Consider the following 24,917-nt stretch of genomic DNA (forward strand, 5'->3'; position numbering starts at 1 on the left):
AATCATTGTCCGCACTTGCACTACTTTTATGTTCTAAAAAATAGAAATATGTCAGATTTATTTTTGTTTTTAATCAGAGGGGGTCAGATTTTGAAAAAAATTTTTGTACTAAGTTTAGTTCTTTCGGTAAGACATTCTCCTATGCACTAATTGTTTACTTTAACTAACTTTTGCATTCATAATTTTAAAAAAAAAGTATTTTGAAAGGATTAAAATCAAACCCCAAAAATTTGGAAAAATAATTTTAAAATTTTTTTTGTTTTTTTCCCAAATTTTTTATTACTTTTTATACAGCTACTTTTTACTTCAGACTTGCAAATGACGTTTTTGTACTCGGAACGCTGCATTTTGAAGCTTTTGTTCACAATATTTTCACACCTCAAATGAAGGTCACTCTAAATTCAAGATGGCGGAAGTACCTTAAATTTCGCAGATAATTTTATTCGAGCTGAGAAAGTATTTACAACATTGTTTCAATGGAAAACAAGAAAATAATTAATTTTCTGACTGGTAGTTTTGTGGTTATTATCAAAAAGTTTTGAACTGTCTTTGAATATTCATTACTGTAAACTAATGTGAATGAAATAATGATATTGAAACATTATTTTGCAGAAAATGTTTTGATAGCTTTATATCTCTAGCTAGTTTTTAGTGACAGTCAACTAAACTGGACACATTTGTTTTTTTTTAATTTCCCCAAAAAAAGGATCCATTTTTTTTACTTTTTCCCTTATGGAAATATTATATTTTCCGAAAACTTTGCTGCTTTATCCCAAATCCTGACTTATTCCCTCCCCGGGGGTTTCGTTCTGGATTTTTTCAGCTTTTTAGGATTATGGTCCCGGGCCTTAGTTAAAAATTGGTCATTTTAATTTTGGGTTTCACGGAGCTCCAAAAGCTTTGACCAGATAAACAAAGTTTCGGGAATTTTGGGTACATTGCAGTTGTGCACCTGGGGTTTCGCGCCCGGATTCAAAATCATGTAGGATTTGGCCCTGACTTATTTTTAAAAAATTGGTCTTTTTAATGTTGTTCGCATTAGCCCAAAAGTTTTTGACTAGGGGCACCAAAGTTTACAGGAATTTTTGGTCAGCTGTCAGTTGTGCATCGGGGGTTTCGGTCCAGATTCATTCAGATTGAGGATTTTTTGGCCCCTGACCGGGAAAAATGTCATTTTTAATGTTTTGTCACGCGTAGCTCCGAAAATATTTTTCTGCAGTCTTTATTTCATATACAAGACCAGACTTCTTGTCCAGACTTACTAAAAAGATTTTGTGAAACAGGGGTTGTTAAAATGTACTTGATAAAATTTAAAAAAAACTTTAGAGGATTGTTTTATAGTATAAAATTGTTCCTTTGGGATTTAATCCTGGGCCCAAAGTTATGCCAACAAGTAAAAAATACACAAAGGCTTAAAAAATTTGTGGAAACATTTTAAAAAAATTTTTTTAACCTGAGTCTTTAAAAACCATGTTGTGGGGGCACCTGTTCCTAGGACACACTCTAGTGATAAAAATTGTATAATTGTTCCCGGATTTCTTTTGGTGTTGATTTTTCACATGAAATTGTTTTGCTGCAACAAGTTGCAGTAACTTTTCTGCAACAATTTTGGTGAATTTCCCCGCGAAAAAGTTTTCTGCGATCATCCCCGAACTAGTTTGCAACTAGTGAAAACCATCACAAAACAGAAATTTGTGTACAAAAAAGCATGTCAGAAAAAAGTGCAAAAACAAAAAAATTTTAATGGAACCAGGGTTTAAAAAATTTTTTTAAATTTAAACTTTATGTTTTTGGGTTTTCTTGGTAAAAGTGCTATTATAGGACTCATTTTTTGTTTTTCCAATGTCATAAGGGGGGGCATCCTTGCTTTTAAATTTATTTTTTTCTTTATCGGGTGGATCATTTTGGTTTTGCAATGATGATATTAAAAACAACAAACCCTATAGCAGATCAATACTGGAACAAGGATGGGGGGCCAATTTTCTTTTTTAAACAAAATGAAGGCGATATTGCTTGTTTTGTAATAATAGGGTATTTTGTATGTTTTTGTTTTAAAAGCGAAAGCAAAACTTTAGTTCTATAAATTTTAAATTTTGTATGGATGTATGACAATGCTCGCTGTTCTTCATATTTTGGGGCCAAATGGTGACATTCCCCCATCGGGAAATCTTTTGTTTTTTTGAAAAAATTAGACATGACATATTTTTTCGCTTTGCCCAAAAATTAAGTTTTTTTGATGTCTTTTAAAATTAATTTCTTAAAAGAAATAATTTTATTATTGCAAGGTTACAAAAATTTGATTTGTATATTAAACATTTCCTCTTCCTTACGCGCATGCCAAGGCCCCTGCCTTATTAAAGAAAAAAGCAAAGAAAGTTTTCCGGTCTGGCATCAATAACAAAGAAAAAACAATCATCGGATTTGTATATATAAATATGAAATTAACTAATTTCTTTATTTTTCAGGGATTTATGTGGGAGATAGCTGGAGAATTCAAAGCTTTGTTAGTGTTTGCAGAACATAGATTTTATGGTGAATCTATTCCATATGGACCTGATGCATACAAAGTATGTTACAAAAGGGCTTAGGATGCATTTATCCTGATTCATGTCTTTGAAACTTTTTTATTATAACTTAACTAAAAAAAAGGGGGGTTTTTGTTCTTCATGGTGTCCATCTTAGTCTATTTGGATTCCATTATTTTAAAAGAAAATTTTTTAGCACAGCTCTAGTTTACGGTTACTTTTGACTGCTGTCCTTATCATCAAAGGCCCCTGATGGTAAATGACGGGGAAATTTTTTTTTAAGGGGGGTTTTGTCCCTAAAAAAGTTGGGGTCACGGGGGTAAATTTTGTATGTGTTGTTTGAATTTTCATGGCTTATGTTCGTTGAAGTATAACTTCAAGGGGGTAATCATCTTGAAAGGGAAACAGCTTTGGACCAAAGGTGAAATCACTAGGATACATATTTTTCGATTCGAGTTTTCATCAAAAAAAAAAAACTAAAATTTTTTGTCTATAGCTTTCCGTTGCATCCCCCCTTTTTTGCACCCCCCCATCTACTGTGCGGGAGGCTTTAAATGTTTTTCCTGTCCGCCACCCTTCTTGCCTAAAAGGGGTTTCCCAATGGGATCATTTATCTAAATCAATACCCTTACTGGAGACTTAATACTAATGTGTAAACCCCTGTGACCTTCCCATCTTCAGACCCCCTGACCTCATTTGACTTGACTTCTTTTTGGACTTGGGTTTGCTTTATAGGGGCCATCCTGATTAACCAAAGGGGGACCTTTTCGTCCAGCATCAATACTGTTACAAATGAATTATCCCCAATACAGATGAACCCGTCCATTCCTCTTTTCAAACATCCCCTGACCCAGTTTGACCTTGCCCTCTTTTTGGGTTATTTTTGGTGACTTGTGTTTCACTTATTTTGTATTTCTGGCAAAGCTTTTGTAAACAACAGTTTTGTAATGATTCCCTGTGTTTTGTTTATTTGTTGGGGATTCGACACAAAAAAGAACTGCAGAAAGAAAATATACTTCTTTAAGGTTTTTTTATAAAAGAATTTCAAATGCGAAAAAAGCCTGCCCGTTAGCTCAAACGGAACACAGATCTACGGATCACGGGGAATTTGTGAGTTCAAGCCCCGGGGCAAGGTTAGTCCTTGGTGATGATTTGAGGGAAAGACACGTGTCTCAAATAATTTCGTCCTATAGTGTTAATAAAGAAAAATGTAATATTTTGTCGATAATTGGTACCTGCCGATAATTGGTAACATGAGGCTATTAAAAAATGAAAAAATTTCATGTGATTTGTAAAATATTTTTTATATTTTCTTTATTTGCAGTCTAAAGCACAAAATTTTAAACCTCAGAAAGGCTTTGCTGACTTTGCTGTCTTATTCAATTTTAAAAAAGATATCCCTGGGGCAAAAAACAGCTCAGTGGGGGCATTTGGGGGCTCATAGGGGGGCAGTTGTCACCCTGGTGGGGATAAAATATCCAATTTTGAAATTGGGTCGGGAATTTTGTTATGTCTCTGTATTATTTTTTAATTGTTTTTAAAACCTGTTTTTTTTTTCTTTTGAAAAAAAAGCATGCATATTTTTATATTTCAAGAAAGGGTTCTTTTTTTAGCTAGCTCACCTTTATGTTAGTGACCAGAGCTTTTGCAATATCCAGGACATTGCCATCATTTCTGTGCCAGTCTGTTTGAAATTTGGTTGCCACTTTATTTAAAATTGTCTTCGGGTATTTTAGCCACTGACACAGGGGTGCTTTGGATTGCTTTTGATCATCTTTGTCCATTGTTGTCCCACCTTACTTTTCTTCAATGACTCCCCTCTAAAACTTTTGGGTCAGAATTAAATAAAACTTGGTCGGGAAATCTTGCATGGTCGGTCCTCAATAAATTTATTCAAATGTTTTTTTTTCCCCCTTTTTAGTGACCATTAGAGCAAAAAATTTAGAAATCTTTTTAAACAACTTCATAAAACTTGATATGATATCATATAAAGCCCCAAACCGGCGGGTTTAAAAATGGGGAAATTTCCCCCTTTTTTGGGGGCCACTTTACTAGAAATAAAAAATTCTTTTAATAGTCCCTTTTTTCATAAAAGCTTGATAGATCTTCTTCAAATTTAGTCTGTAGCATATTTAAGGTCCTCTCTCTTTTTTGTTCAAATAGGGGGTTTTTGTCCCTTTTAGGGCATAAAGCAAAAAAGAAATCCCTTTAAAAATCTTTCTTATAAACCTTTTTTTGATTGTTCTACATGAAACTTTGTTTTTTGCATTATTTTAAAAGGTACGCTTTCAAATTTATTCTAATGGGGGCACCCAGACAATTTTAGAGGCAGCTTTAAAAGCTAAAAATAGAAATACTTTTAAGCACTTCTCACAAACCTGGTGGGGAGCAACAAGTTGATCTGTCCCATTATTATAAGACCCTTTTTCCATTATTAGTCCCCTGAGCACGAAGTGTAAAAGGGGTAGCTTTTGGGGTCATGATTGTCCGTCCGTTTTGAAACATCTAGTCAAAACCCACCTGTCCAATTTTTATGAAACTTCACAGGAAATTTCTTTTCTGACCTCATTAAAAAAATTTGTCAAAGAAAAAGAATTTTCCCTACAGAACTCTGGGTTTCCATGGCAAACCCAAAAAGGGAAAAATTTAAAAAATCTTCTTGTCAAAAACCACTGTAGCGGGGTTTGATATTGGTTGTGGCTCTTTAATGGGCCTTTACCAAGTTTTTTCAAATATTCCCCCAAAAAGTCAAAAATGGCCCCGCCCTTGGGGTCAATAGTTTAATGGGTTTTTAAGGGAACAACTTTGAAAAGCTTCTTTTCCAAAACCACAGGGCCTGGGCTTTATATTTAGTAGTCATATCTAGGGTCCCCTACCCCAAAAGGTTAAATTTTTTCCTATGGTCAAAAATGGCCCCCCCCCGGGGGTCACAGGTTTTATGACTTATAGAGGGAAAAAAAATTAGAAAAAACTTCTTGTCCCCCAAAAACCCCAGGGGCCAAAGGGTTTATATTTTTATGGACATATCTAGTGGTCCTCTACTAAATTTTTCAAATTATTTCCCCAGGGTCAAAATGGCCCCTCCGGGGGGGCACAGGGGCTTATAGATTATAAGGGAAAAATTTTTAAAATCTTTTGTACAAAACCACAGTACTAGGGCTTTGATATTTGATGTAACATCATCGTGGTCCTCTAAGACTGTTCAAAAATTATTCCCTGGGCAAATATGGCCCCCCCTGGGGGGTCACAGGTTTTTATGCTTACAAGGGAAAAATTTAAAAAAAATTTTGTCAAAAAACCCCCAGGGCTGGTGCTTTGATATTTGGTATGTGCATAAAAATGTCCCTGACAAGTTTGTTCAAAATTTCCCCCAAAGGGTTTTAATATGCCCCGCCCTGGGGTCCATGGTTAATAAGACTTTTAGGGAAAAATTTGAAAATTTCTTGTTTAAATCAACAGGGCCCGGGGTTTGATATTTTGTATGTAGCATCATCAGTGGTCCCCACCAATATTTTTCAAAATATCTCCCTAGGGTCAAATATGGCCCCGCCCCGGCCCCGGGGGGACATGGTTTATATAGACTTTTAAGGAAAATTTTTAAAAAAATTTTTTGTCTGAAAATGGAAAGGCCAGGCTTTTGATATTTGGATTGCTTGCCCCGGTGGTCCTCTACGAGATTATTCAAATTAGCCCCTAGTTGAAAAGAGGCCCCCCCCTGGGGGTCCCAAGTTTTACATAGCTTACTTTTGGGAAAAAAAAAAAATTTCTTGTTTGAACTTTTAAAATCTAGGCCTTTGATATTTTTTAGTATCATTGCCCGTGATCTCTAACAAAATTGTTCGAATTATGCCCCCGGGGTGAAATGAGGCCCCCCCCCGGGGGTCACTTGTTAAGTTAAATTTTAAGTTTTTTACGAAAAAAATCTTTAAAAATTATCAGTCATATTTCCTAGTGTTTAATTAAAATTACCCGTCCTTGATCTTGACCCCTGGGCCCACTTTTTTATTCGGGGGATATTATTTTAAAATGTCCATCCGTTAGTTTTATCTTGGTCACCGTTAACTTTTTTCATAAGGCACTTTTCTTGCGGCCACTGCACCCCCGACCTCAACTTCACGGCTGTTAGACTTATTGAGTACACGACCCCCATTGACTTTTTAGGCACCCGGAAAGGTAAGGTCACAGGAGCCAATTTAACTTTTTGCGAATTTCACTTTACTCGCGAAAACCCCTGCACCAGGCCCTTTAAACTTCACATGGATAGTCTTATTGAGTACACAACCTCTATTGATTTAGGGTCAAAGGTCAAGGTCACGGGCCAATTCGTCCAAAAGTTAACTTTTTGCATGAAAGGGACTTTTTCACGAACCACTGCCCCAGGACCTTCAAACTTCACATCTGTTAGTACTTATTGATACACGCCCCCATTTATTTGGGGTCACCAGGTCAAAGGAAGGTCCAGGGGGCATGTTTAAATTTTGCATGAAGGCCTTTTCGCGAACCATGCACCCCGGACCTTCGAATTCAATGCTGTTTGACTTATTGATACAAAATCCCTACTGACTTTGGGGTCACCAGGTCAAAGGTCAAAGGTCACAGGGGGCCAATGTTTAAATTTTTTGCATTAAGGGACTTTTTCACGAACCACTGCCCCCAGGACTTTCAAACTTCTCAGTCACTGATGTACTTATGAGTACACAAACCCCTGTTGACTTTGAGATCACCAGGGCAAAGGTCAAGGCGTGCGGGGGCTTTGTCACCATTGGACAGCTTTGTTTAGATTTGGGCCTTTAAATTTTGGATACATGTCCCGTTTTGCACACCATCTTAAAAAATGACATTCAGGGCCATGAAAGTACCACTGACCACTTTTTTAATATTTTGCATCAGTTTGACATTTGAAAAAGTAGCTTATATTACTCAGGGAGCGATCCAGGGGGCATTATGCCCCCCTTTTTATTTAATGGGGCATTGGCACTTTTTTGCTCCCCCATAGTTTAAAAAATAAATTTTTTATACAACTTTCTTGTGAAAGCTTGATGGACCCCCTCAAAAGGATCTCTAGCTTTTATGTAAGGCCCTCCTGAAAAAATTTTTAGTGGGGAGGCTTTCCTTTTGTGGCCTTAGAGCAATAGTAAAACAAACCATTCTGGGCCCCTTTTAAAAATTTACACTTTGCCTTTTCCTTAGAAACTCAGGTGAACATCTAAGGGCCCTCTGGCCATCTTTTTTTATTTGACTTTGGGTTGAGGCCTTTTTTTTTAACAGAATTTCTATCTGAAATTTTTTCCCGATCAGTTCTTTAATTTTGTAAGTAAAAATTCTACATTTTTTTGTGTCTTTCAAGTTTCCTTTCGTAAATAGAATTTTAAATGTAAAACTAAAATTGCACTTTTTTGAAAAAAAATTGGCTCTGATTGAACAAAAACATCCTGCAAATATTGTATTTTCCTTTTACTGTTAATGGGGAATAAAGTGTTTTTTAAACTTTCCTCTGAGGTGAAATTTTCTGTTAGGTTTTTATACCTCACAGGCTTTTGTTTTCCACAGGAACCTGGAATTGTGATGGCTTATGGATAGAATTTCAGGTTCCTGTGATTTTTTTTTTAAAAATTTAATTTTGGAAATGTTTAGAACAAATACGGGCTTTTAAGAGGGCTGGTCTGTTTGGAGAAATTTTTGTTTTTATCATAATTACATTTCCTAGTTTAAAGGGGCCCTTTCCTGAGAAAACCAACATAAGGGTTTGCGACACATGGATCCAGCCAGCCTGTGCATCCCCGGGATCTGGTAAGGACCATCGTTCCCCTTTAAAGCCTATTTGGGAATTTGGGGAAACTGTTAGCGAACGCATGGATCCTGACCCGACTGCGCGGATCCAGGGTGGTCTGGATCCCTCTGGGGGCCAAAGCCACTATGTTGGTTTTCTCTGGGACGGGTGTATTAAAATTTGGGAAGTGGGTTTCCCCTTGAAAAAATTGACATTGATTGAAACACTTGAGTAAACAAAACCCTTCTTCCCCAAATCAACCAAACACAGGATTACTTAATTGGTTTTGGCTGTACTTTTAGACTCCCAAAAATGCTTTTTTTTAGGGTTTTTTATGAAGTGGTTCATTTTAAAACTGAAAATCAGGCAAGAAAAAAATCTTGGCAATGCACAAAAATGGCTAGAGTTTATTACACACAATAGAAAAGACTGTTACCAGAACCCTTTTTTATGGTAGACTTAAAACAATTTTGAAAATCATCAACATTTTTCGGGAGTAATTTTCGTTGATTTCTGGGTTGGGGACAAAAAATTTTTCCCCGGAAACAAGTAAAATTACCATTCTTTATGATCAAAATGAAATCCACGTTATATCCCCAAAAATTGCCGTTTTGCCAAAACCCCAAAATTTCATCCCCCAAATTAAATGTTTTTACAGTACTTTTTAAAATCACACATTTTTCTGCAACAATAATTGTATACTGTAACAGTGTAATTCAGGGTAAATGTTTGTCATTTTACCAGCTTTGCCCGAAAAGGTGAAAAAAAATCGAAAACTTTTTAAGTTAGCAAACTGTTTTCATAAATCTTTTTTATAGCTTAAATATCTATGGTACTTTTCAAGCATTGATTTGCCAACTTAGTCACATTGCACAGGTCATTATAGGTCATGAAATTGAGCCTAATATGGCTACGCAGAAACTATTGCAAATTGGAAGTAAAAGTAGGGCTTTCAAAGTGACAAAATATGTTTAAATAAGTTTATCATTTTTTTATTACTTGGGGTCCTAGATATATTGTTGTACTTGCAACCCAAAAAAAGTTTAAAAAAAGCTTTTTTTTCAAAAAAAAATGTTTTTAAGAAACGAAGTGACATTAAAATACATGATTAATTGTGATATGGAAAAAAAATATTATATATATTCCCAAACATGCTTACATTTGAGAAATACTTCTTTAAAATTTTAGTAAAAACAACAAGTTTTTCTTTTTTAAGGAACCGAGTCTTTTTAAAGGGATATTTCAAAAGGGCAAGGGTCAACCTTAAAAAGGGGCATATGCATTGTCAGGTATGCAGACGTAAATTTGGGATTCATGGAGCATCTTTTTTTCATTTTGGGGGAAAAAAATGAAACAAGGGGACTGCCACAGGGCAAAGGTCCCTATTCAAAGGTCAAAGTGCAATAAGGGGGCAGTTTTTGCCAGTGCTGTAACTTCGACTTTTAGGTGGGCCTTCTTTTATTTGGTAAAAGTTTGTGCCGTGTATGGTGTGGAACATTTTTTTGGCTTACATTGGCCTTTTGGGCTTTCCATTATAGTTTCTAGATTTATTTAAAACAAGGGCTTCGGGCACCTTTTTTATAATTAGAGCCCGTGGGGAAAAAGGTATAATTGTTGGGCAAACATTTTTTGTCATCTAATTTTTTTTTTTAAAAAATGATAGTTATGTATCACTTGATTGGCGTTTTGTATCGGCTTTCCTTTTTTTTTTATGTTTAGTCAGCTTTTCCTAAACTTCAAAGCTTTGCTTTTTGAAAATTTCAACACTTGTTCAACTCAAAAGCGACTCTGTACAGCAAGAAAATAACTCCCCCTGCTTTTTACAAAAATTATGGCTCTTTTGGACTTAGAAAATACAGATTTCTTGGTTAATTTTATTTTAGGTCAATTTCACTTAAATACAAAGCTATTTTCTTTGAAACTTGTTCCCTCATAAGCGACTCTGTACGCAAGAAAATAACTTTATCCCGCATTTTGCAAATTTGGCCCCTTTTTTGGGCTTAGAATTTAATTTTTTGGTTTTAAATTTTGTTTTAGGTCATTTTTTTTTCCTAAACTATCTATCTATTGCTTTTTAAAACTTTGGAAACTTGTTTACCCCCAAAAACTGACTCTGTTCAGCAAGAAAGTAAACCCCTCCCCTTTTTTTCAAGAATTTTTGGGCCTTTTGGCTTAGAAAATTAGATTTTCCCTTTTGGGAAGCTTTTTGTTTAGGCAAAATTTTTCCTTAAGGGCAAGGCTATTTTCATTAAAACTTGGGGCAGTTTTTTGCCATTAAAAGCGACCTGCACCAAGTCCATAACTCTAATTCGGCCCCCTTTTGGGCTAAGAAAAAACGGGTAGGACAATATTTTTTATTAATAGAGACAAAAAAAAACAGATGACATCGCAATGCAAGGTGGTGTCTTGTTGTTGATGTAACTAATCAATAGTTTGATTGAAAAGTTTCTAGTTTTTCAATGTATTCAGTTTTTTGTCACTTAACTTGAAATGTTTTTCACTCCCCAAAGCTGAATTTTGGGTTTTTTTCTGATATGGGATAAAGAGTTGAAGCTATGTCCTCAAATCAATAGAAATGCATTACAATCATAAAGTTAGTAACATTTATTTTTATACAGAGCACTTTCAGCATCACTCCGATCTGGCCCGTTTACAGGTGTGACCCCCCGGGGAAGCATTCAACAAAGTTTTGCCAAGTTTTTTTCTGGGGGACAAAAGGTGTTTTGACAAAAAACCAAATCATGGGAGTAATTGATACTGTCGCAAAGTGATAACTTTATATTTCTTTGTTTTTTTGTTTGGATATGGTTTTAACCATCCATAGGGGCGGTTAAACCCCTTTTTTTCCAAAAAAAGGGCCTGCTATATTAAAAGAAGAAGGTTCATCTAATTTTGAAACTGAATGCGAGTTTTAACAATGTCTTAACTTTCTATAGGAACTCTTTTTAACCCCCCTAATAGCCCTATATACTAAGCCCCCCTAAAGCCCGGGAGAGACAATTGAGATGTTAAAATTTTTATGGGGTGACCTTGACCTTTTACCCGTTAACCCCCAAAAAAAAACAGGACTCGTCTCGGACAAGGTACTGTGTTTACTGAAAACCAAGGGACAAAATTTTCCCCAAGTATTTGATCAGAAAATTTTTCATTTTTCAAAGTAAACTTTAACCCCCAAAAAAAATGGATCTTTTTTTTACCTTAGAAACCATTCCTTGAAATCTGAAAGCTTGAAAGTGCTTTAAAATGATACCAGCCCCGTTCTTTATGCTTTTTTCCCGCAGTATTTTATTTATTTTCATAAACAGTTAACTTACCAGTGTTCCTTATGCTCTGTCGTACTGACTTCCCCTTCAAGTAACTACAACTTCCCCCCTTTTAAACAGAGGGGGAGGACAATTGTTTTCAGTAGAACTGTTTTGCTTTTATTGTATTTTTACGAGAACATTCCTTTTAATTAAATTGCAAAATTTATTCACAGTTTTGTGCTTGACACATATGTGTCATGATGATTTGAATTCTCTTTTTATGTTAAAAAAGCTCTAGTTAAAATTGGGATAGAAATAGGATTTTCATGATTTCCCCCCTTCTGAAACAATTAAAAAGGTTGCCCGGCATTTTTTTCAGTTTTAAACAATGAATTAATGAGTATAATGTTTAAAAGACACATAAAGTTATATCTTTTATCACATGTTAGTTTTCCTGCAAAAAAAAACAAATTTCTTCCTTTTGACCAATCAATTAACCAATATTCCCTTAATTTCAATAAATCACCTCAAAATTTATTACACTAGCGTAAAGCAAAATTTTGTAATGGCTTTTATTTCACTCCCACAATTGGGTTAAATTCATCAGGGGAAAAAAAAAAATTTAATAATTGAATTTTGCTTTTCAAATCTTTTAATTTATGCAAAGAAAGATGTCTTTTATTTTACAGCGGGAAAGGGAAAGAATTTATTAGTTTAAAAAATTTTTAAACGTGTAAAACCCCTAGCCATCATGCTGTTGTTGGGGATTTTTTAAAGGTTGCGACCCAAGCGGGGACTGACCTTGCAATGGTCAAAATCCAACCCCCTAACTTCTCGAGTCTACCAGGTGGCCGTCAGGGAAGAATGAGTGGAGAAAAAAGTAAATTAAATTAAATTTTTGATTACTTTTCCATTTTAGTTGTAGTACTTCTACTAATTTGAACTCAGATCTGTACTATAAGCACCAGTCAAGGTAAAAAGTTTAGATTTAAACTATTTTCAAGTATGGGAAATAAAAATGTAGTAAGTACCGGGAGTGCTGACTGGTTTTTTTCGTTTTACCAGGGTTTTAATAAATTCCCCGGCAACATTTTTTCTACCCCCATAAAGACCCAGGCGTATTCTAGATTTTCCTACATCTTCACTTCTGGTTAATCAAACATATATAACTACCCCCCAAAGGGGAAACTATTGTTTTAATTGCGTTAATGTGAAAAAACTTTTCCCGGGTTTAAACAACGTACAGAAATACTGTAAAGGGGATAACTATTGATTTTTTAAATTTCAGTTAAAAGTGAACATTCCGGTTAATCAAACTACAAAACTACTGTAAATGGGGGGTAATATTGATTATTAATTGCGTTAAAGTGAAACACTTCCAGTTAATCAAAATACAGAACTGCTGTAAATTATTATAATTTTGATTATTTAAATTGCAGTTTTGGAAAACTTCCGGTTAATCAACTGTACGAACTGCTGTAAATTTTGTAACTTTGATTATTAATTTCAGTTAAAGTGAAAAAACTTCCCGTTTCTCAAAACAAACTGCTGTAATGGGGGGGGTAACTATTTATTATTAATTCAGTTAAAGTGAAACACTTTTTTGGTTAATCAAATACAGAAACTTTTGTAAAGGGGGGTAACTTTGATTTTTAATTGCGTTAAAGTGAAAAAACTTCGGTTACCAAAAGTCAAACTGCTGTTTAAATGGGGATAACTTTGTTATTTAAATTTCAGTTAAAGAGAAAAATTCCATTTAAAAAAAATGTACAATACTGTAAATGGGGATTCTATTTATTATTTAAAGCAGTTAAAGTAAAAAACTTCCGATTAATCAAACGTACAGAACTACTTAAATGGGGAAAAACTATTGATTATTTAAATTTCATTAAAGAGAAAAAATTCATTTAATAAAATGTACAGAACTCGTAAATGGGGATTCTATTTATATTAATTGCAGTTAAAGTGAAACACTTCCGGTTAAACAAACTTAAAAAACCTTTTTAAATGGGATAAATATTGATTATTAAATTGCAGTTAAAATGAAACACTTCCCCTTAAACAAACTAAAAACAACTATAAATGGGGTTAAATAATTAATTAAAATTTCAGTTAAAGTGAAACACTTTCCTTTAATAAAAAAGTACAGAACTACTGTAATGGGGATAACTATTGTTATTAATTCAGTTAAAATGAAAATTCCCGGGTTTAAACAAACATACAGAATTTCTGTAAATGGGGATAACTTTGATTTTAAAATTTCAATTTTTAAAAAAACTTCCCGGGAATCAAAAAACAGAATTACTGTAAATGGGGATAACATTGGTTATTAATTTTCAGTTAAAAGGGAAAACATTCCGGGTTAAACAAATGTAAGAAAAATATAAAAGGGGGTAATATTGATTATTATTTGCGTTAAAGTGAAACTCATCCGGTTAATCAAACGTACAGAACTGCTGTAAATTATGATAACTATTGATTATGTCTTCCCCCCCCCCCCCCCCCCCCCCCCCCCCCCCCCCCCCCCCCCCTCTGGGGGGACATATTTTTTTTTCCCCGTCTGTCCCCCCTCCCTCGTATGTCACATTTATTTTTCCCCTCAATAACTGGAGAAATTTGATCAAAAACCCTTTAAACTTCAAAGGGTTGTAAGGGGGGGCTGGAGTAGACGACCCCCATTGTTTTTTGGGGTCACTCCAGCAAAAGGGCAAGGTACAGGGCCTAAATTAAAAAAAACCATTTCTGATAATAATAGAGAACCCTTGACCCAAATGTTGAAAATTCGTGAGATTGGCATGGGAGAGTAGTGCCCATTGTTTTTGGATCACTCCGTTAAAGGTCAAAGGGCACAGGGGCCTGAACATTGAAAACCCCTTTCCCCGGGCATAACTTGAGTACCCCTTGACCCAGAATGTTGAAACTTCATGGGGATTGTACATGCAGAGTGGTGACCCCATTTATTTTGGGGGCACTCCGTTAAAAAGGGCAAGGGCCGGGGGCCCGAACATTGAAAAAAATTTTCCGGTCATAACTTAGAACCACTTGAGCAGAATGTTAAACTTAATAATGATTGTTATGCAGGGGTAGAGACCCCCCATTGTTTTTGGGGTCACTCTGTTAAAAAATCAGTCCAGGGGGCCTGAACATTGAAAACCATTTCGGTCAGTAACTTGAGTACCACTTGACCCAGAATGTTGAAACTTAATAGGATGATTGGTCATGCAGAGTAGATGACCCCTATCGATTTTGTGGTCACTCTGTTAAAGGTCAAGGTCACAGGAGCCTGAGCATGGAAAACCGTTTCCGATCAATAACTTGAGAACCTCTTAACCCAGAATGTTAAAACTTCATAGGATGATGGACATGCAGAGTAAATGATCCCAATTAATTTTGGGGTCACTCTATTAAAGGTCAAGGTCACAGGGGCCTGAACATGGAAAACCGTTTCCGGTCAGTAACTTGAGAACCACTCGACCCAGAATGTTGAAACTTCATTGGATGATTGGTCATGCAGAGTAAATGACCCCTATTGTTTTTGGGGTCACTCTGTTAAAGGTCAAGGTCACAGTGGCCTGAACATTGATAACCATTTCCGATCAATAACTTGAGAACCTCTTGATCCAGAATGTTGAGACTTCATAGGATGATTGAACATGCAGAGTAGGTGACCCCTATCGATTTTGGGGTCACTCTGTTAAAGGTCAAGGTTACAGGAGCCTGAACATGGAAAACAATTTCCGATCAATAACTTAAGAACCACTTGACCCAGAATGTTGAAACTTCATAGGATGATTGAACATGCAGAGTATATGACCCCTATTGATTTTTGGGTCAGTCTATTAAAGGCCAAGGTCATAGGGGCCTAGTCATGTAAAATCATTTCCGGAAAATAACTTGAGAACCACTTGACCTAGAATGTTGAAACTTAATAGGATGATTGGACATGCAGTGTAGATGACCCCTATTTATTTTGGGGTCACTTGATCAAAGGTCATAGGAGCCTGAACAGTGACTTGAGAACCACTAGGCCAAGAGTGTTAAAACTTAGCGGGATGACTGGAAATGCCAAGTAGATGATCCCTATTGCAGCCAACCATCAGTGTCTCTTTGACTTTTGCTCCTGACCCCTATTGACTTCTTGCCTGTACGACTTTGCATTGGGGGAGACATGCGTTTTTTTACAAAAGCATCTTCTAGTTATTAATTGCAGTTAAAGTGAAACACTTCCGGTTAATCAAACATACAGAACAACTATAAATGGGGATAACTATTGATTATTAATTGCAGACTTTTGCAGTTAAAGTGAAACACTTCTGTTTTATCAAACCTACAGAACGACCTTGAGTGGGGTTGAATATGAATTTTTAATTGCAGTTAAAGTGAAACATTTTAATTGGTATAAGCTTGAAATTTAATTGCTGTTATATTTTATTCAGGAAGTTTGTGGTAAACTGTCAATACCTGTGGAGGGTAAACAGTTGTTGTCGGATTTGGCAGAAGCTGTGAGGATATATTTCAACTACACAGGCCAAGCAAAATGTCTAAATACCACACAACAAGCAACCAGTGACCTGGGTGATCTGGGCTGGGATTATCAAGTAAACCTTCATTTGTTTTATGCACAACTATACAAAGCAAATAGAGAGCTTTCCTACTTGCCCCAGTGTCTGTGCCAGTGTCTGTTCTGTGTCCGCACCTTAGTAAAAGTTTTGATGCACTTTCCACTTTATCTCTGTTATATCTTTATGGATTTACTTCAAAGTTTAAATATTTATTCCTCATCATCACCCACATTGTATGACACAAGGGCTATAACTCTTGCACCAATATTTCATGAATTTTTCCCTTCTTACTTAAAATTTCAATTTAAAGTTTTAGTGCACGTTCACTCTTTCTCTACTTAAAATAGTTGTTCCATATTATAACCCACATCATATGACACAAGTTCCATAACTCTGGCATTAATATTATATGAATTATGTCCCCGTTTTACTTAGAATTACAGGTTAAAGTTTTGATACACTTACTCTGTCTCAGTTATTACTACATTGACTTAATTCAAACTTAAAATAGTTGTTCACACTATTAGCCACATGACATGGTGCATTACTCTTGCAAAAAGATTCCATGAATTATGTCCCTTTTATATTTATTGATACACTTTCACTCTATCTTTGTAATGAGTAAATTCATTTGACTTAGACTAAAAGCATTGGTCAGTGTCATCACCCATATGAGAGTGATAGCTCCAGCTTCCCAAGATGTGCCCTATTTCATTATCCAGCAGTGAAATAGTCTAGAGCACTGTCTCCTGTGACAACTTTGTCTTTTATGTTATTAATGTAAAAGTTGATTAGGAAAAAACATACATGGAGCAACCAAGCCAGCTGATTTGTTTATCATTTCAGATGTATCTCATGCTGTCCATTTCAAAACATTGGTTTTGTACTTCATAGGGCTGTTTTGCAATATCATATGTCTGTCACTAAATGAATGTACAAATGGCCTCTTTACAAAATACTTTTTAGAAAATTTAGGCAGGACTTCAGAATTACCCCTGAAAGAGTGAACAGGTCACTACAAACAGTGTACTAATTTCAATACCCAATTCCATATTATCTTATGTGATAATGATTTACCTCCATAAAGTTTCTACCTGCAGTGGCATGCATGGCTTTCTCAAGTGGACTTTTTAGCTCACCTGGGCTAAAGGCTCAAAGTCCGCCGTCCGTCAAACATTTTCTAAAAAAATCTTCTTCTTTAAAACCACTGAGCAGAATTACACGAAACTTCATAGGAATGATCCTTGTATGCGCCCTTTCAAAATTATTCAAAGAATTGAATTCCATGCAGAACTCTGGTTGCCATGGCAACCAAAAGGAAAAACTTTAAAAATCTTCTTGTCCAAAACTGCAAGGTATAGAGCCTTGATATTTAGCATGTGACATCATCTAATGGTCCTCTATGAAGATTGTGCCCCTGGGGTGAAAAGAGGCCCGTCCCAGGGGTCAAAAGTTTTTACATAGACTTATACAGGAAAAAACTTTAAAAATCTTTTTATCTAAAACCACAAGACCTAGGCCTTTGATATTTGGTATGTAGCATTGCCTTGTGGTCCTCTACCAAAATTGTTAAAATTATAACCCTGGGATGAAAAGAGGCCCTGCCCTGGGGGGTCTCAAGTTTTACAAAAACTTATGTAGGAAAAAACTTTGAAAATCTTCTTGCCTGAAAATGCAAGGCCTAGGCTTTTGATATTTGTTATGTTGCATTGCCTTATGGTCCTCTACCAAAATTGTTCAAATTATGCCCCTGGGGTGAAAAGAGGCCCTGGCCTGGGGTTTCAATATTTAACATAGACTTATATAGGGAAAAAAATCTTCTTGTCTGAAAGTTCAAGGCCTAGGCCTTTGGTATTTGGTATTTAGCATTGCCTACTGGATCTCTAACAAGATTGTTCAAATTATGACCCTGGGGTGAAAAGAGGCTCCACCCTAAGGGGTAATTTGTTATACGAGTTATACAGAAATGAATACTTCAAAAATTATCTGATCATATTTCCTAGACTGTTTAATTATAATTACCTGATGATTCCAAGCGGTTAGGGGTCACTTGAATGTGACCTTGACCTACTGACCTACTTTCTTGTTTGTTAAGATACAGCCTTGAAATTTAGATGACATGTACATCTTAAAACTGACTTTCAGTGACCATGAATGTGACCTACTGACCTACTTTCTAATATTTTTGCATCAGTTTGCCATTTTAAACATGTGGCTCATATTACTCAGGTGAGCAGTTCAGGGTCATCATGACCCTCTTGTTTCATGTAAGGTAGACTAGTGGACCAGTAATGTCAATCAGCAATTTCCCTTTAATCACATATTCCCTTTATGTAATTCCAGCATTCAGAGCCAGGTGCACAAATCATGAACTTGTATAAACAAAACAAACTGCTAAAGAATGCTAAAACAGCATACAGCTGTACATTAGAATTATAAATTACGTGAAAAGTGCCGATCATAATTGCAGGGCCACTACATTAAATCTAGGAAAATATATACTTTTGAAACTTGGTATCTTAAGTTCAAAGGGACCAAGCGTTTTTCTTCGAGATAGCCGAAATTTGACTTAAAATGATATTTTATATAGTATTACATGTTTTTGGGACAGAATCAAAAATGTCTTCAAGATAGCCCGAATTTTGAGATAAGCGAGTTCTAGGTATTGAGTTTCAACTGTATTTGAGCCGCGCCATGAGAAAACCAACATAATGCGTTTGCGACCAACATGGATCCAGACGAGCCTGCGCATCCGCGCAGTCTGGTCAGGATCCATACTGTTCCCTTTCAAAGCCTATTGCAATTAGAGAAACCACTATGTTGGTTTTCTCATGGTGCGGCTCATATGTTTTTAATTAGTCGTTATCCAGGAAAGTGTAAGGTTTTTTCGAATTTCAATCTCTGTTGTAGAGTTGTACAGAAATGGTGATGCCTATCTGTGCTGATGGACAACAAGATATGTTTGAACCAAGTCCTTGGAACTTTACACAGTTCACCGAACAATGTCAGAAAAAATGGAAGACAACTCCTAGGGAGAATTGGATTGTTTCTGAATACTGGGGCAAACATTTAGAAACTGCAAGTAATATAATATTTAGGTAAGATCTGCTCCTCCAGTAACAGTATCAGTGTAAATAGTAAGTTGATGATTAACAACCATTTATATTATTTTGGAAACTAAGGGACATGTTCTGCATTTAAAAGAACTTTTAAATTAAAGAACTTAACTTATAAAGTAGTGGAAAGTTTTTGTAACTTTAAATTCTTAGAAAATTTGAGACCAAATATTTGTTGAAACTTGTGAATAGCCATATTTATGATACTTTGACTGGTCAAAAGACAACAGTAGAGGTTTTTTTTTTATTTCAGATACATATGTGATACAATAAATTATAATAATGTAACAAATTAAATAAATTTTGGTATTTCAGTAATGGTGATCTTGATCCTTGGTCAGCAGGAGGGGTAACAACAAGTACATCGTCCACAATTGTACCATTGTTGATTGAGGATGGGGCCCACCATCTTGATTTACGGGCATCCAACCCTCTGGACCCACCTACTGTTGTAAATGCTAGACAGACAGAAAAAAATCTTTTAAAGATGTGGCTAGGCCAAGTGCAAAAAATGAAAACTTAATCAATGAAAATTTACCAGCCAGATATTGATATTTTTCTATTTTATTGGTCTCTTTAAAGGAGAATGCTTTCAGATTTGTGTCAGTTTTTTTTTTAAATTAAGAAAGTAGTTCCATTTACATTTGTTTTTGTATTTGTAAGATATTCATGAAGTTTTCACATAATTCATGTTGTGAGTAATGATAAATTGATGGCAAGGTCTTATATCCTATATTCACTTACATATTTTTAATTTACTGGTGCCAATTTTCTTACATTTAATTGCTTTGAAAATTATACTCTAAACTTGTATACTATTTAAAGGTGCTTGACTATATTCATTGATATCGTAAGTCATAATTTTATACTTTATTATAGGTTTAGACATCAAAATGTAAATTTCCGATTTTGTAACTTTACTTCTTTTGCCTTGATAATGGTGAAACTTTTATGGAACTTTTTATTATATATGTGATCATCACTGTTGCCAATTTTAGTAGAATCTACTAGACTTGAAACATAGATAATGGACATCAGCAGCAAGTTGCTCAAAACATTTCATCCACCAAAATCATCACTGGCTATATTTTAGAATATCTTCTCTTTCGAAAAAATTATCCCTTCATCTATGTAGAAATGACATGAAAGTTTATAAAAACTACAATTTAAATGTGTTTTTGATAATCTGTATTCTTATGGGAAGTTATGCATTTACATGAATATCTGATGAAAAATATGGACATTTCTGAGATGCTCTGGAGTGTTTCCCACTGAACTAAGAGACCAGTACTGCATCTTTTTAGGAAAGAGTGTTTCATATATATTTGTGCGATACATCGAGCATGTTATGGAACCAGGCTATCTGCTGGTGAAGGGACAAGCTGAGTTATCCCGGCCTGCTTGTATCTGAAAGATTGTGCATGCTTCCTCTCACCCTGACCTTCTGTACTGATAGAGGATGAACTTGATGCCCTGAATGTAGAAAAAGTTTGGATCAGAATATGGGCATTATTTGGGATGAAAATACATGTATCATATATTATTTATATACATGTACAACAACTAAATAGCATTCTCTTCTATATATACACATTCAAAAATGCTTTACTCACTACATTCCAGACATATTTTATTAAAACTGTCATATTGATTAAGGACACGTCACGGCTGAGATAGTTTAGCATTATTGCAATACACAATCGGTATTAAAATTGTGTTTCCAATACATATGTGCTCATTAGATAAATCCTCAATATCTATGTGAAAATAAGGAATGTGTTTTGTATGATTGCAACACTGTGAGTTGCTCTAATTAGTGACAAATGACTGAAACAATAGGAATTCGTACGTGACTTGGATAGACAAAACAACAGTGAGGTAACAATATATTCTTATATTGTTTTTATTCACGAGTTGTAAACAACAATATAGAATACCGGTACCCATTTCTAAGAAAGTCAAACTAGAAGTTAGAAATAACAGAAAAAATTTAATTAGGTCATGAGTCATCATATACCTGTCAAAATTTGTCATTATATAGTTTTCACGAGCTGTCAAAATTATTTTTATGCCCCCGAAGGGAGGCATATAGTTTTTGAACCGTCTGTCGGTCCGTCAGTCTGTCGGTCTGTCAGTCTGTCCGCAATTTTCGTGTCCGGTCCATATCTTTGTCATCGATGGATGGATTTTCAAATAACTTGGCATGAATGTGTACCACAGTAAGACGACGTGTCGCGCGCAAGACCCAGGTCCGTAGCTCTAAGGTCAAGGTCACACTTAGACATTAAAGGATAGTGCATTGATGGGCGTGTCCGGTCCATATCTTTGTCATCGATGGATGGATTTTCAAATAACTTGGCATGAATGTGTACCACAGTAAGACAACATGTCGCGCGCAAGACCCAGGTCCGTAGCTCAAAGGTCATGGTCACACTTAGACTTTAAAGGATAGTGCATTGATGGGCGTGTCCGGTCCATATCTTTGTCATCCATGGATGGATTTTCAAATAACTTGGCATGAATGTGTACCACAGTAAGACGACGTGTCGCGCGCAAGACCCAGGTCCGTAGCTCAAAGGTCAAGGTCACACTTAGACGTTAAAGGATAGTGCATTGATGGGCGTGTCCGGTCCATATCTTTGTCATCCATGGATGGATTTTCAAATAACTTGGCATGAATGTGTACCACAGTAAGACGACGTGTCGTGCGCAAGACCCAGGTCCGTAGCTCAAAGGTCAAGGTCACACTTAGACGTTAAAGGTCATTTTTCATGATAGTGCATTGATGGGCGTGTCCGGTCCATATATTTGTCATTCATGCATGGATTTTAAAATAACTACGCATGAATGTGTGACACAGTAAGACGACGTGTCGCGTGCAAGACCCAGCTCCGTAGGTCAAAGGTCCTAAACTCTAACATCGGCCATAACTATTCATTCAAAGTGCCATCGGGGGCATGTGTCATCCTATGGAGACAGCTCTTGTTATCTCTCTATTCTGCAAGTGCATTGTTTTTGTAAGTATCTTGGTCGGATATTGTAGTGTGTAACTTACTTTACATTCCACATTAATATTTGTGCTTGAAATTGCTTTGCTGAGCTCACCGAAGACACGTATGAATTTCTATTGTTTTAGTTTATTGTCTGTTATAAAGGTACCGAACCTCTATATTAAGAAATAAGAATTGTTCCTTTCTGGTAGACAAAGGAAACTATTTTGTTGAATCATAACAGAACTGTTTTTAGAAAGAACTGAATATTCTTTGGTTTTTTTGTTATTCACCGGAAATTCAAAACGTGACATCACCTTAACTGGATATCAGTACAAGTCATGTATATAGATATAAAGTAAATATCAAAAAAAAAAATCAAACAAGTCCGCCCGCTTAGCTCAGTAGGGAGAGCATTGGTCTACGGATCACGGGGTCGCGAATTTGATCCCCGGGCGGGGCGTATGTTCTCCGTGATGATTTGATAAAAGACATTGTGTCTGAAATAATTCGTTCTCCACCTCTGATAATTCATGTGGGGAAGTTGGCAGTTACTTGCGGAGAACAGGTTTGTACTGGTACAGAATCCAGGAACACTGGTTAGGTTAACTGCCCGCCGTTACATGACTGAAATACTGTTGAAAAATGGCATTAAACCCAAAACAAAAAATAAAATCAAACAAGACAAAGGATAAGGTACAAAACATTAACAGCCTTTGGGATAATTTACATGAAAAGTTAACTCAGTCAAACTGTAGTGTGAAAAACAAGATCGGTTTTTAACACTTTTATAAGTAGCCAGTTTATTGGTATCACAGATCATTATGTGGAAAGAGTTTCATATATTTATAACTCCAGTCGCTATATATTGATGTTTGCCTCTTTAGCACATCTAATGACTGAGTGTATTGTGATCTAGGGTAATACCATTTTTTTTGTTCTACATTGAATTTAGAATTCAGCTACAAATTTTTTTGTTTTGCAAAAGTATTACAAAGAGGAGAATTTCCTTGTAGTTATGATCGGAATACTACATGATATTGCTAAGAATTCTAGTCTGAGAGATTATACAAGCATGATGTTTCCATGCTTGTTTTATTAAATATTTTGTTTTTGTGGCCAAAATTGTTACAGAACTGTTCAAAACTAAGGACTTTTTACAAGAAGTACTTATTAATAAAGTCTTGTTTTATTTGTACTGGTTGAATATAGTTTGATTTATAATAATTCCCTTCTTATGTATCACACATTTTCAGTTTTATTTTAACAGCTGGTTCCTCAGACTCCCAACTGTGTTTACCTCCCTTATTTATGCAGGGGAGACAACTGCTTTGGAGATTGCTGGTCCTTTTTTCATTGAATTTAAAATGTGTTAACATTAACAATGTAAGTAACATGAAATATCTGATTTTCGCATAATAGTATACTTCTCACTATTGCTAATACATGCACACATGTAGAAAACCATTATGCGTCTTAACCTTTAGCCTGCTAAATTTCTAAAATAGACTGGTCTATCGTTCAATTTGAGCAATAACATTTATTATTCAAAGGGGAGTCCACTGAAAATTTACTGACTGAATAGAGAACAGTGCAGACCATGATCAGCCTGCATGGACTTGCAGGCTGATCTTGGTCTGCACTGGTCAAAAGGCAGAATCATTTGCCGCCAGCAGGCTAAAGCTTAATTATAATTATACATGTAAGTTTTAACATGTATATTTGCCTTTCTATTGTTAAATATCTATATTTATGAGGTTACCACTGGCATTATCTATATTTTGTCATAATTAAAAAAAAAAGATTTTAGTATGAAATGAAATGTTTCAGTAATTACTCAGGGACAGTTTCTGTATACATGATAATGATAATTACAGTCAACAGAAGTAGGTGCTTGGGGAAACATGTATATATGTTATATTTGTGCCAAAAATAAACTGTGATTATTAGTCCTATCACTGATATTATGAATTTTACAGATAGATAATATTTTAAACAGAATAAAAATATACAAACTTGGGTTATTTTTTTCCAGAATGTAAAATGTGTCAGTATTTGCATTAGCCAATAGTATTGAAGTTCTATATGAATTGATATTCATATGCATAGTCATAACATGTGTGACTACAAAAAATCTTTTTAGCTTAACAATTTAAAATTGTTCATATAGCAGAGCTTTTGATTTTACCTTTTTGTCTGCATCCATGTCCGCATCTCGTAAGTTTTGCAAACATCACAGGACAAGTTACATAACTCATAGCTTTTATTTTGGGAAAACTAGAATTTCAGGTTAAAGTTTTGCATTTCTCAAGAAAGTACTAGGACAAATACTTTCAAACTTCACACATGTCTCCAGCATCATAATTGAGATGACCTCATTGGATAAGTTGCATAACACTATCATTTATTGTGTCAAAACTATGTCCCTTCTTAAACTAAAAGTTTTGCACTTAGAGGGTTTCTCAAAAATCTCTAGGCCAAATGTGGCCAAACTTCACACATGTAAGCTAATATTAGGTGGGAAGGATTCATATGGTAGAGCGTGCTGTTATTAGACAGCTCTTGTTTGATTTTCACATGCCTTCTTGAAGACCATATATCTGAAATACTATTTAAAGACACAGTGAGATTTTGATAAAATTTACGTCTCGTAAAACATACACACCACATGTTGCTGTGCTTAAATAGTCCACTTGATACTTCTCTTGT

The 24,917-nt window shown here is 35.4% G+C and overlaps 1 protein-coding gene across 1 annotated transcript; it reads left to right on the forward strand.

Moving 5' to 3' along the window:
* Positions 1–406: 406 nt before the first annotated feature.
* Positions 407–24,227, forward strand: LOC123542188 (lysosomal Pro-X carboxypeptidase-like). The gene is made up of 5 exons (XM_053544687.1): positions 407–415; positions 2,466–2,567; positions 15,977–16,138; positions 19,013–19,200; positions 19,534–24,227. The coding sequence occupies exons 1-5, from the start codon at positions 407–409 to the stop codon at positions 19,739–19,741; spliced, it is 669 nt and encodes a 222-aa protein (XP_053400662.1). The 3' UTR covers positions 19,742–24,227.
* Positions 24,228–24,917: the final 690 nt, after the last annotated feature.

This window comes from Mercenaria mercenaria, chromosome 5 (genome assembly GCF_021730395.1).
Source record: "Mercenaria mercenaria strain notata chromosome 5, MADL_Memer_1, whole genome shotgun sequence".
NCBI lineage: Eukaryota > Metazoa > Mollusca > Bivalvia > Venerida > Veneridae > Mercenaria > Mercenaria mercenaria.

What these genes read in the sequence shown, in the direction of transcription:
- LOC123542188 (XM_053544687.1), top strand. An exon ending in ATGGACCTGATGCATACAAA is followed by an intron (nt 2,568 to 15,976) that starts GTATGTTACAAA and finishes TATTTTATTCAG; the next exon opens with GAAGTTTGTGGTAAACTGTC. An exon ending in GCAAGTAATATAATATTTAG is followed by an intron (nt 19,201 to 19,533) that starts GTAAGATCTGCT and finishes TTGGTATTTCAG; the next exon opens with TAATGGTGATCTTGATCCTT.